At 40.3% G+C, this 14,070-nt stretch overlaps 1 protein-coding gene across 6 annotated transcripts in view; it reads right to left on the bottom strand.

Annotated features, from left to right (window-relative positions):
* Positions 1-14,070, bottom strand: part of Nphp1 (nephrocystin 1) — a 43,881-nt gene that overhangs the window by 27,538 nt on the left and 2,273 nt on the right. For 2 of the 6 annotated variants that reach the window (XM_013112417.3, XM_013112416.3), the window contains exons 2-9: positions 11,979-12,052; positions 11,143-11,203; positions 7,248-7,372; positions 5,358-5,562; positions 3,594-3,695; positions 2,080-2,192; positions 1,281-1,323; positions 386-470 (exon numbers count right to left, since the gene is read on the bottom strand). In XM_013112417.3, the coding sequence (XP_012967871.1) occupies positions 386-470; positions 1,281-1,323; positions 2,080-2,192; positions 3,594-3,695; positions 5,358-5,562; positions 7,248-7,372; positions 11,143-11,203; positions 11,979-12,052 (808 nt within the window). Of the gene's footprint in view, positions 1-385; positions 474-1,280; positions 1,324-2,079; positions 2,193-3,593; positions 3,696-5,357; positions 5,563-7,247; positions 7,373-11,142; positions 11,204-11,978; positions 12,053-12,643; positions 12,770-14,070 lie in introns of those variants that run through there. The other 4 variants (XM_005068596.4, XM_013112415.3, XM_040746260.1 and 1 more) reach the window with 3 other exon arrangements.

The raw sequence follows: 14,070 nt of genomic DNA on the forward strand, positions 1-14,070 counted from the left end.
GTAAAGCACTTGCCATGTGAGCATAAGGACCTAGTTCTATGCCTCAGAACCCAGGCAAGAGCTAGGTGTAGTAAAGTGGTATACACCCATGGTCCCTGTGCTGGAGGGCAGAATGGGGGATCCCTGGGGCTTGCTGGCTAGCAAGTCTAGGAACACTGAGTGAGTAGCCTTGCCTCAAAAAATACGGTAGGGAACAATTTAGGAAGATACATAGTGTTCAGGTACACGCAAACACACACACACACACACACACACATACACACACACACATACACAATGGGGGTAGATTTAGTATCATCAACTTGTTTTGACAAAGACAGAAAAATTAAATTTCAATATTGACTGCTTAACTACAAGAGTACAGAGGCTGAAAGCCCCATGTTACCTTCATCCAGCAGCTGGGAGAGCGTGGAAGGCCGAAACCCTGCAGGAATAGCTCCCATTGTGGCTAGTACATCAATAGTGTTTATCTGCTGAAGAGAGGAAAATGAAATAGACTTGTTTCTATTCCTTTCCTTGTCTCAACACCATTGTAACTATAACCCAAAAGATGAAAATACAAAACATAGACTCTGAGGTAAGAAATATTGCAGTGTAAACCCCAATTCCTAGAGGGTGACAGTCATCATGAACCCTGGTCTCTGTAATGACTTTGACCCTTATGGTGACTTGTGTACAGAGCTCTGGGTTCTGTGCCAGATGCTTCAAGTGCATCCTGCACCAAAATGTCCCCACTCCTGTCCAGTTCCACAGCACATGCCACTGAACAAATGGTCACACACGTTAGAGTCAGTGGATGTTCTGTGTATGGGACATCTGCCCACCCACTCACACAAGCATGACCATAACTAAGGAAGAGAGTAAAGAGTCAGGAAGGAGACTTACCACACTGTTAGTAGGGATGGTTTATGGGATTGAAAGGAAGGATTTTCATTGTGTTATATAATTTCTGGGTGACAGAATTACGGGTAATTTCTTACTCTGATGTCTTTTTTTATGTGTTTTTCAAATAGCTGAACTTTAATATCAGTTTTCCCAAAATGATAGACGATTCATGTGGAAACTCAGGATAACCCCAAGCTCTCAAATCATATCACATAGGAAGGAGCCACTGATACATGATCTTTGGATCATGGGCCACTAGGGTAGAAGATATGCCTTACACTCTGTATACCTACTATGACCTCTGCCGTCCTCCAGTCTCTGAGTAACAAACCAAATGTATCTTGTCAATCACATCAATATTATTAGGCACAAAGCACAAGACAGGAGACACCAACCTCTGAGATAGCTTTACGGACAGCACTCCAGTGGGAATCGGTTCTAGGGAGACAAAGGAGTAAGGTCATCCAGGGACCAAGGCCAGTGAGGGACCAGTTACACCTATTCCTACCATGCAGTCAAAAGAACAAACTAAACAGTTGTCTTCTCAGAGGAAGCCACGCTAGTACTAAATGCCCTAAAAATCATTACAAAATTAAAGTAGCAACACATGCCTCCATTTCAAGAAAGTGCTGAATTATTTATGATAGTAAAAGTAAAGTAAATTTCTGGGGCTGAAGATGGTTTACTTGGTACAATGTTTTCCATGCAAGTATGAGGATGTGTGTTCAAACCCCCAGAGCTGACAGAAAGCCAAGCATATGCCTTGTAATCTCAGAGTTAGGGAGGTGGAGACAGTAAGGTGTCCGGGGCTCACTGTTCACCCAGCCTAGCCTGACTAGCAAGCCCCTGGTCTCAGAGAGACCCAGTATCAAAAAGCAAGGTGCATGGCTTCTGAGGAATAATATGCAAGGTTCCCCTTTGCCTATACACACACACGCATACACACACACACACAGACACACACGCATGCACACACACACACTCGTGCGTACACACACAGACACGCACGCACACACACACTCGTGCGTGCACGCACAGACACGCACGCATGCACACACACACTCGTGCATGCACACACACAGACACGCACACACACACATGCACACACACACACTCGTGCGTGCACGCACACAGACACGCACGCACGCACAGGCTCCTCTAAGCTACCCCGATGCCCTCTCCCCCACTCCGTACCTCTGCTTTACTTCGGCTCCGTTTGCAGTTTCGTCCACCACCTCCACGTCCTCTTCACTGCCCTCCTTGCTGCCTTCTTCACTCGAGTCTTGCTTGTCGTTTTTATCATAGGGCTGGAAAATTGTGGACATACAAAGTGTTTTTCAGTCAATACAAAATCAGCCAACAAAAATGCCAGTATTTTAAGGAAGATTTATATGTGATGGGGAAATCTTGTAACACGTGTTTGCCAATTTCACTATTTGAAAAAAATGACAGGCATGGTAATTCCAAAACTTGGGAACCCGAGTCAGGAGGATCATGAGTTCTAGGCTAGCCTGGGCTCCACAGCAAAATCCTGTCCAAGAGGGGAAAAAAAAGGAGACAAGTTTAATAAAAATAAATCACATATCTGTTTATGCTAGACGGAATTTAATTTAAAAATGGAAAAAGAATCAGTAAAAGTGCTGGAAGAAGATAATCTTGGAATAAGAAAGCACTTTTCAGCCAGGTAGTGGTGGAGCATGACTTTAATTCCAGCACTGGGGAGGCAGAGGCAGGTGGATCTCTGGGAGTTCTAGGCCAGCCTGGTCTACAGAGTGAGTTCCAGGACAGGTTCCAAAGCTACACAGAGAAACCCTGTCTCAAAAAAAAGTCCTTTTCAGAAATAGTTTCAAATATAAAACCAAATTCATAAGTGAAAAGACTGACAGATTTATCTAACAAAAATACCAAACACTTATGTCTGAAGGTTAACGCCCTTATTAATAATATTATTACAGCTGTTATAAGGAATGATATTAGTAGGAAACAAGGGCTATAATAAATGCAAACAAAACAATAATGAGATTGTTTTTGTTTTTTTTCTCTGGAAAAAGTCACAGGTATATGGGTTCACCAGAGAAAGCTGGCTAGTTATACCGGCTAGACTTGGTGAGCTCTGGAGTCGGTGAGAGACCCTGCCTCTGTATGTAGAGTAGGAGTGACCTCACTGAAGATAACCAGTGTCAGCTTTGGGCACGAGATTGGTTTTGATGACTACAGCCAGCACTGTCAAACATACAAGAATACACTATCAGTGAATGACAAATTGGTGAAATAAATCCAAAGGTGGTTGTGTGGGTTATCACCACAGCGGCTGCTTGTTCTCCAACTTTTCATTTTAGTGCTGAAAGAAATTTGGACTGCAATAATGATCACTGACACTGGGGAGGCGGAGACAGGCAGGACCCCCCCCCACACACACTTGGTGGTCTACTTGGCAACCCAGTCTCAAAACTAAGGTGGGTGGTACCTGAAAACAGCACTAATCCTCACAGCATCTTCATGATGGGAATGTTCCAGAGCTCACATTCATGTCCCAGGAGGCAGGCGGTTAATGCACACTTCCCCTACTTACCATCTCTTCAAAACTAAAGCCAGTTCTCTATCTGAAACCATTCACTTGCTGACAATTCAAAAGCACAGCTCCATGTCTCATTACCATCAAATGGGATTGCTTTGTAGCAGGAAATGCATAAATGACCAGGACTAACCTCCAAGTAGGTTCTGGGAATGAGACCCTCATTTCCTTCAGCGTCCTTAGCCAGCCACCAACCATCAGGCTTTTTTTCAATTATATGGAGAATGTCCCCTTTCTTAAATAAAAACAAAGTAGAAACTGAACAGGAAGCCAATAACCATGAACAATATTTCATTAAAAATGCTTTAAAATAAGTTTCTATAAAAGTAAAATAAGCTTTATTAATTAGCCTCATTTAAAAATAAATTCAATAATATTGTGTTACTGACTCTATGTGACTATAAATGAGCCAATGCAAAACATTCACACACACACACACACACGCTCACACGCTCACACACACACAGAGTTTATATTCAAATGAGAAGCACCTCTTCATTAGTGTGTGTGTGTGTGTGTGTGAATGTTTTGCCTGCATGAGTGTCCGTGTACCACATTAGCACCGGCTGCCCGTGGAAGTGAGAAAGGGCTTTGTATTTGTATCTCCTGGAACTGGAGTAACAGGTGGTTGTGGGCCATAATGTGGGAGCTGGAAACCAAATCTGTGTCCTCTCTAAGAGCAGCAGATGTTCTTAACTGCTGAGTTATCTCTCCAGCCCCTCACTATCTTTTTATAAGGCATCATACTTATGCCAACACTGTGATTATTACATAGGAAACACCAGATTTGTGAATCTCTCTTTGGACATATTCCAGATGTGGCATGTGACTCATTAACAAAAATCAGTTCTGTGAAATTAAGATTAAACCCTACGTTGAGGTGAAAATAGTATTTGCCTAATATATCCCAATTCATATTTTGAATGGCATTTATTCATACATAAAAATATAATCTACCAGCCAGATTTGGTAGTGCACACCTTTAATCACAGCACTGAGGAGGCATAGGCAGGTGGTCTCTTGAGTTTGAGGTCAACCTGGTCTATATTCTGAGTTCCGAGCCAGTCAGAGATATACAGTGAGACCATGTTAAATATATATATATATGTATACATATATATATATATATCCATTTTTCCATTTTTGTTTGGTTGCTTCTTATTTTTTTAGAGACAGGGTTTCTCTGTGTAATAGCCCTGACTGTCTTGGAACTCATTTTGTAGACCAGGCTGGCCTTGAACTCACAGAGATCTGCCTGCCTCTGTCTCCTGGGTGCTGGGAATAAAGGCGTGCACAATGCCAGGCTCCTGAAGAATTGCCTCTGACAACAGGAAGCATGCCTATTGCTTCAAGCTACAGGCTCTGCCTGAGTTGAGTGACTTCATGCATACATATTTTAAAAAATGTAGCCTTAATTAGGAGTTACCAAACTATAGCTACTTTCAAAAAATCTTTAGAAGGGGAAAGTTTAATAAGAGAACCTCCAATTAGTGCTACTTGTAAGTTATGGCTATTTTTCTAAAGAAAGGTTTACTCTCAGGATTGTGACACAAGTGTGCACACACAGCTCTCAGGACTGTGGCACAAGTGTGCACACACAGCTCTCAGGACTGTGACACAAGTGTGCACACACAGCTCTCAGGACTGTGGTACAAACACACCGACAGCTCTCAGGACTGTGACACAAGTGTGCAAGACAGCTCTCAGGACTGTGACACAAGTGTGCACACACAGCTCTCAGGACTGTGGTACAAACACACCGACAGCTCTCAGGACTGTGACACAAGTGTGCAAGACAGCTCTCAGGACTGTGACACAAGCACACCAACAGCTCTCTGTAATTTTCTTACTGTCAGGGATACACTTACCCTGGCTAAAAAGCAGACTAACGACTTACCTTAAATGTCAGGTCCCCGGCCTGCTGAGCAGCGAAGTCCCCGAGAGCAAAGTACTTAACAATTTCTGCTTGTTTGGGGGAGGCTTGTTCCTGCTTTTCTTCCTCATCTCCTTCTGATTCTTCTTCCTCTCCACCAGTTTCTTCTGTTTCTTCTTCGTCTTCTTCAGTCAAGTCATCTTCCTCTTTGTCACTGTGTGCCTCATTTCTATGAAAAAGAATTCTATCAATAGGATACTTGAAGTCACACCCAGACACAGAGTGAGTGAAGAAAGCTTGTATGGACAAAAGCTGCTCCTATTTGGAGCTGGAAGGGAAAAGAAGCAGTAGAAGAGTGTAGATGACTGTTTCCACCATGGAGCTGAGCTCAGGGGGCCAGAAGGACTGAGGGTGAGGGAGAAACTGAGGCATGAGACTGTATTCAAACCCTGGAGTCATCCCTGCACACACTGCTCAATCATCTTTATACAGTACTCATATCATGGGCACTGTGTTTAAATTCTGCCTCTACTCATTCTTCCTTGAATAATCTTGGGTTAGGTTAGTTGGTCTTATATGCTTGTCTGTCTGTCTGTCTGTCTGTCTACACACACACACACACACACACACACACACACACACACACACACACACATATTTATGCTACAATCCCAGTGCTTGGCCACTCACAATCCTCTAACCTTGGCCTCCCAAGTGTAGACATATGCCACCATGCTCAGAAAGAGCTGTAATTATTTCTCAAAATACAACAAAAAATAAACCAAGACTTCTGTCTTTGTTGATCTGATCCATTGCTTATCTGTTCTCATTTTCATTGCTTTGTTTCCTTTCTTGGGTTTATGTGGTTCCTTTCTTCTTTGGCTTTTTAAGTTAGAAGCTCTAATAATTGATTTTCAATTTTCTTTCCAAATTACTCATTCAAAGTTACACATTTCCCCCTAAGCACTATTTTGGCTGTAACTCAAATCAAATTCCTTCTTTATTTGCAATATGTTCTAATTGTCACTGCAATATTTACTTTGATTCATGAGTTTTAATCAAGAGTTTAATTTGCAAACATTGGTGATTTCTCCTTTTTTGTTATTGAATTTTAATGTAATTCCAAAATTTCAAACAACATACAGTTGAGGAATAACATTTGAAGAGCCTCAATAATTTTTTATTCTCTCCACAACTGGGTTTGTTTATACCCAGGAGGTATAAACAAGGTTCTATAATTTGTAAAAACTATTATTAATGTTCTTTCCAGCAAGAACAAAAAGAAACTGCATGTTTTTGCTTTCAATGTTTCAATTTAAGTTCTATGAAATAGACAATCTAAATCACTTCCCTCGTTTGCATCAAAACTCACTTTAAAGGCAACATGTGTATTTTCTAACACAGGTTTACTTAGCTTTTCAGATCTCTAATCTATTGCCCCAGTTAGAATACAGTCCGAGTGTTAGCATTCAGGCATCTGCCCTTGAGGTTCTGACAGGACACGCCCTCAGCTGCAGCCACTAAGAGCCACGTGTGCACATTTACTACATTCCACTTTAAAATAGCCCTGCCCGCCTCCCATCTTTTTCCCTTTCTCTCCTTTTCTCTTTGCCTCTCTCTCGCCGGCTGCTCCTGTCTCCAGAGGCCAGTCTTCCCCATCTCCTCTCTACTTTTCCCCTAATAACAAACCCCTCCACGTGAGCTCTGTCACATGGCATCTTTCTCTCTCATGTGCTTTTAAAACTTACAACACCGAGGGCAGAGACAATGATGCCTCTTTGCACCGCTCACATTGTGAAATCCACAACACATATCCATGAACTGCCTGCACTGTTGTTTGAGCTGCCATATGTCTCTATCCCTAACCAAACACAGAAGACGGCGACACAGGCCTGAAGGATGGAGGACACTCACTCGAGTGTGTCCTTCTTGCTGACGCCCACAGCAAGCTCCTGCAGTAGAGAGGTCAGCTTCTCCAGAAGACTGTACTCCTCCTCCTTCCTCTGCTCATAGTTCCCGACAGGTGCAGATTCATCAGCCTGTAAGAACATAGGGACCTGTTTCATTGGAAAGTCAACCCCAGGTTCCCTAAATAAATTTCATTTAAAAGGACAGCAAGAGGGTAGAGAGACAGCTCAGTGGTTAAGAGCGCTCACTGCTCTATCAGAAGAAACAGGGTTGATGCTCAGCACCCATGTGACAGCTCACAACTGCCTATGATTCCAGTGTCAAGGCATCCAATGACCTCTTCTAGTCCCCAAGGGCACAGCAGACACAAGCATCACATACAACCAGGCAGGCACACATTCTTACACATAAAAAGCTTTTTTAAAAAAATAAATAAAAGAAGCCAGGTGTTGTGGTGCACACCTTTAATCCCAGCACTCAGGAGACAGAGGCAGGTGGATCTCTGAATTTGAAGCCACCCTGGTCTATATAATGAGTTCCAGGACAGTCAGAATTATATAGTGAGAACATATCTCAAAAAACAAACAAACAACCTCAATAAACAAATAAATGAGTAACAACAAAACTCCAATAAATGCTGTAAGACAAGATTGTATTTACCTGGGAGAATAAAGAGTTGTTGATTGACTTGGTATTCAAACCAAATGAAAAATAAAATTATACAACTCAAACATTTTTGGGTTTTCTTGTTTCCTAAAAAAAGACTATACAGATCTTGTATAGTCAGTATGAAACAGATTTTGGGAGTAAGAAAATAAAAAAAGGAAATGGGTATAGACAGTCATAGAAAAATAGTTTAAATATATAAAGAAAGTAAAGTAATATAAAAGGAATAAGCCACATAAAGATGGGAAATACACAGGGTGTCTAGATCCTGTATAGTGCTTTGTTTTTTAATTTTTTAAAAGCTAATGTATAAAAATCAATAGCTGCTGAGAGACATTGATTATGAAAACTGCTAAATTAGACCAACCTACAAATTTAAGAATGTCTTAACCTTAAAATGAAAGTAAAAATATATGTTGCGTTGGAGGAGAGGTTATGCCTTTGTTTCCACAGGAAACAAAAAGTTATGGTTCTCTTCAAAATTAATAAAGATCAGATATGATCAGAGGAGGAGACCTCCTGAGGATCTTGGTCACAGATATGAGGGAAAAAGCTCAGAAAGACTACAGGACAGATGACATATATGCTGATCCTTCTATGTGGGAACAGCTCTCACACTTGATGAGACATCATAAATCTTGTTGGCTACAGAGTCCTTATGACTTATTACACGCCATCCTTTCATATGGCAGGACAGAGGTTTGGTTATGTAGTCCAAACAAACTTATAAAGTTAACAGATGCCTTTTACCTGCTCAAACATAGAACAAACAATCATCTTTAACTGACTTGTACATACCACACATTCCATACTTGTTTTAATGCAGACATATATGTTACTTTTAAAAAGTGTATGTGTTTTCAGGAAAAAAGAAGGACCAGATACCAATGAAGACAAGTAGTTCATTTGATCCAGCCTCTCAGAATGCCTCTGTTAGTTTTCTCAAAATTCTTCATCCAGAACAACTTCAAATCTGCTGGCTGAGATGGTCCAGCCTTGCAGACTATCCAGTCAAGACTTCAGATAAGCTCTACACTTTCCCATCACACAGAGGCTAAACAAAAAATAATATAGCTAGCTCTCCCAGGACTTCATTATCCCAATTGTCTCAGGGTCCCCTAAAGATGCCATCACCCCCAAACAACAGGAACTATTCTAGAGAACTGCTCACATTCCCAAGAGGTGGAGTGGATAAATATTTGTTCATCTGGTGGGTTATGAATATTTGTCATCATTTAGGGCAGCTGGTTGCCAATTGTTACTGGTCATAGTAAGGAAGGAAACTAAACAAGGGAGGTTGAATTCAAGTATCTCTTTCTGAAAAGAAAAAGAGGGATATAGGAATGATAGGATAAAAGGATAGATTATTGAATCTACTTTAAACTAAAAAAATGACTATTAATCTCAAATATTTTAGATTGGTATGAATTTTTGTATATTGATACAAATTTAAGGTTATTTTTGTTAGAAGATACTCTAAATATATTCCTACTCTTCTTTAAGGTATTTTTGTATATTTCTACAAATTTAAGGCTGTTTTTGTTAGAACATAATCTATATATGTTTCTACTCTTGTTTAAGATATTTTTGTATATTGATACAAATTTAATATTATTTTTGTTACAATGTATATATGCTACTACTCTTGTTTAAGATATTATACCTATGCAGCTCATTTAAAAATGTAATGTATAATTAAGAAATAAAGGTTAGTATTAGTCATCTGTAATAATCAAACTTGTAGTCATGTCAGATATGTTTTCAAGGTTAAACATATATTTAGTTATATAGTCTTCAGACACTTCAGAGACCTATAGAATATGGCATTTAAGATGTTTTAATAACCTAAGGCCCTTCATGCAATGAGACACATCTGCTACTGGCAGCACCAATTTATTCAGAGAAGATATTAGGCATCAAAGAACCTCCACATGGAGTCTGCTTTCACTGTGGCAAAGTTAGCCACTGGACAAAGAGATTGTTCTTACCTTGACTGCTGACAGTATTTGGTACAAACTGGACAATCAGGACACAAAGGAAAAGTATTGTTGAACTTTGACAATACAAGGTGGGATAGTCCTTCAGAATTCTTGCTTCACAGAAAAGTCTGTCAGATATTCTAGGCCTGTAGGCCAAAGATGGATGCCCCAATAATACAGAGGAACCTTGGGTGAGTCTCCAGGCAGACAGATGTTTCTGTTTTTTCTGTAGTTTTTGGAAGTTATTTGATCAACACTTCCTGTTTATTAAGGTAATATTATATTCTTCTGGGGTCTTTGCTGAGTTGAAGACTCCAGTTTTCCTAGTTACCAAATTCACAAAAGAAACTCACAAAAGAGGTATAAAGCGTATAAGGTTGAGACAAATTGTCTAAGAAAATGTTTCTGAGGTCTAAAAATACAGTTTTAGGATGGCAATACAAGTTATGAGAAAAAGTGGTTTAGGTGTAAAACTTTGGACTCATTAAGATAGGGTAGATAATAGAGTGTTTTCTCTGAAATTACCAACTACAAATGGACTGGACATTGTAAATGTAATTCTTACCTGACAATTGTTCTTATTGTATATAGTTTTACTCTGTTAGAGTTAAAACCATTCCTTTTCATTTAGACAAAAAGGGAAAAATGTTCCAATATATTTGAATATACTGTGTAAAGATGTGTCACTGTGATTGGTTTAATAAAAAGCTAAATGGCCAATAGCTAATCAGGGAGAATAGGTGGGACTTCCAGGCAGAGAGTCTAAGCACATAGGAGATGCAGAACAAGTCAGAGATACATAATGAAAGAAAGGTAAAAAGCCACATGGTAAAACATACATTAATAAAAGCAGGCTAATTTAAGTTATAAGAGATAGTGGGACAAGCCTAAGCTATAGGCTGAGATTTCATAACTAATAATAAGTCTCCAGGTCACTGTTTGCAAGCTGACAGCCCAAAGAAAAATCCATCTCCAGTATTTCTCTGTGGCCTCTGTTTCTGCCTCCAAGTTCCTGCCTAGAGCTCCTGTCCTGGCTTCTTGATGATGGACTGTTACCCATGAGTTAAATAACTTTTCTCCTGGAAGTTGGTTTTGGTCACAGTGTCTATCATAGCAACAGAAGTGAACTAGAACAGCAATTCAGAGCTGACTGGTTAGACTTCCTCTCTAATGCAAACCCAGGAGCTTCCCAACTAAAATTGACTTCCACTTAAAGTGTTTGTATAAAAGGAGAGCTCTGTGATTATCATACTTACCTTGTTTAATTTTTGAAGAGCATTTTTATTTTCATCTACTGCCTGTTTTAACTGGATACATCTAAATTTTTTAAAAGATAAAGTATAAGTCAGTTCTCTATTTTCAGAAATCGACAATTATTTTTATTAAAACATTCTAGGCACTGTTCACCTAGAATGCAGTTTGTCACATGAAGTCACTATGTCAAGCAAAGACAAATGACTTTTAGAGATTTGTTACCAGATCACCAAATCTGGGCTCCTCAGATCAGTCTAGGCTGCTGAGGTTCACTCCACGCAGTTTTTACAGTTACTGCCATGAGGACATCAAGTCCTCACTGTCAGTGTGGTGTGGTTCTTCTAGATCTGCACTACGTCACTACATGCAAATTCTAGGCTCATCACACGAAGCACCTTTTCTCCCTTCACAGAATTCATATTTCTCAGGAGCTGTAAAACATTTGTATTGTTTTCCTACTTCAACGTCTAATTTGATTTTCTCATTCATGTTAACAGGTATCTCACAGTGTTATTGTGAAAATGAATGAAGAAAGTGTGCACAGTATTGAGTATGAGGCTTAGCACAGAGAACAAGATGTAAGCAGGCTTCCCTCTTCCTAACACAATTCCGACCTTACCTTCTCCATTCCAATACAGACCCGTTGAAAGTGACTTTTTCAAACATATATTTTTGAAATGTTTACCCACTGTTACTTCCACATTGTTCTCCATTATTACTTTATTTTGGGGGAAAGGAAAAGAGTTGGAGTGGGACTGAGCCTCCCTGTTAACTATCTAAACAGCACCGCTGAAATAGAAGTGCAGCCCCTGGACAGCGCATGAGCAGCACACGTTACCTTTGGTAAATATCTCTCCTTTTGCTCGGTTCCAGAGCACTTGTCAGTTGGCTTTCAGTAACCAAACTATCAACCTACAACAAATGGAGACAATTTAAGACATCATGTTAATTACTGTATAGCCTTAGGAAACAGAATTTTACTAGTCTTTTCCTCCAATATATAGTGAGCAGTTCTGAACATGGGCATACAACAAAGTAGAATTTTACAGCAAATACCACTACCTGGATTCTATTGACATCTTATTATACCTGTTTGTTTTAATCTATCCAGTTTTTTTCTTTTCAAGTCACCAAAACACTAATTGTATTATACTATTGGCCTCACTAGCTGAAGTTCACTGCTTAACGTAAAATTCTCATGTGAAGAAGCACAAATCTGAAGCACACACTTACTGAACTTTAACAGATGCATACATTTTATAACCCAAACCTTATCAAGACTGAGTAAACTGCCCTGAAAAAGTGACTATTTCCTTCCTAATAAATCTCCACTCCATTTCTCCTGAGATGAACCTGCCCATTCATTTTCCCACTGCGCCCTGTACTTTTGAAGTAGTTCATATTGTATGCCTCGGTTTATTCCTTACTGCCAAGTAAGGCTCATGTCTTGACTGTACCAGGACTTTCTCTTGACAGCATTGTGCAAGCAAGCACCATCTTTACCTTTGTTAAGATCCCATGAAGACGCCCAAGTTCTTTGATTTTTCTGCAGAGTGTAAGGAAAAGGCAGTGTTGGGGAGGGGAGACACAAAATCGCCCTAGCTTCCTCTTCATTCTTGGTGTTAGGTGCCCAGCACAGTGCTATTAAAATTCACCCCAGTGGCAGAGCCAACCATCAAAGGCATGGCCCAAATGATAGTTGATTCCTTGTTCTGTGGACACTGAGTTGGAAATCTATTCTGGGCTTTCCCTTCAGGTGTCCCTATGGGAACAAGCAAAAACTAACAGCCAACACTATCAATAAATTCTTTTCCAGACACAGTGATAAAGGGTTCCTCGCCCTGGACTCTTTATTACAGCCAAAAGACCATTGCAGAAAACCACAACAGATCAGAATGAAGAGTGCTGAAGCCCAGTCCCAGCTGATACCTCTACCACACAGAGAGATTGCAGAAACCAGAGGAACAGGGAATTTGCTGTTAGACTGTCTCCTACACTGATGAAATCTCACCAATATGGCTGCCAAAACAAGACCTGAACATCCAGAGGACACCAATAGACATGCTAATGAGAAAGGCTAAAGCTCAGAGGCCTCAACCCTAGAACTACAAAGAACTACAGACAACCAAGGGATGCTGAGAGCTGGAGAAGCTGTCCCCAGAGAAGAGCACACAAAAACCATCTAATACCAAATGGTCAGCTCTGAAAATATACACATGCAAGTAACACTATACAGGCTACGTAGGCGATATTTATATATTTAGGAACACACACACAGACATAACAATGATTAAAGAAAAAGAGGCAAAGAAAGAAAGAATGGGGGTAGAGGAGGTGGGTGGTGGGGGTACTTGGGAGGATGGGGAGAAAGTGGAGGGGTAATTATAATCTCAAATATGTATATAATTTAAATCAGATATATAATTTAAATAGTACACACAGATAGATAGATAGATAGATAGATAGATAGATAGATAGATAGATAGATAGACAGACAGACAGATAGATAATTTAAAAAGCAGGGCTCCTGAGCCAATTTGTCTCCAGATCAAATAACCCTGAAAATAGTAACCTATAGTTCCTGCCGAAAGACTCAGCTTCCCGTGTAGTCTGGGGAAGTCATTTCTATCTCGATAAGGACCCATGTCATCATCTTCTGTATACATGGGTGACAAAGATGCCCCCTAGCTATGAATAAACATAGTCCCGCCTGATCAGTCCAAGCCTATCTTTCCATCTTCCATCTCTTTACAACTGCTTTACATAACCTAACATAACGGTCCTGAAACCCAAGTCAGGAAATCGGAGTCTACCAGTTGCTCAAGCCCACCCATGGCCAAGCCTCCCTGGCTCTCATATATTCCCTGGCCCTGGGCTTTGAGGGCCAGGCAGGACCACCTGTTTCTCTCAAGCAGTCTTTTCTTTTCACT

The sequence above is a fragment of the Mesocricetus auratus genome, unplaced genomic scaffold (assembly GCF_017639785.1).
Source record: "Mesocricetus auratus isolate SY011 unplaced genomic scaffold, BCM_Maur_2.0 Super-Scaffold_100004, whole genome shotgun sequence".
Lineage (NCBI taxonomy): Eukaryota > Metazoa > Chordata > Mammalia > Rodentia > Cricetidae > Mesocricetus > Mesocricetus auratus.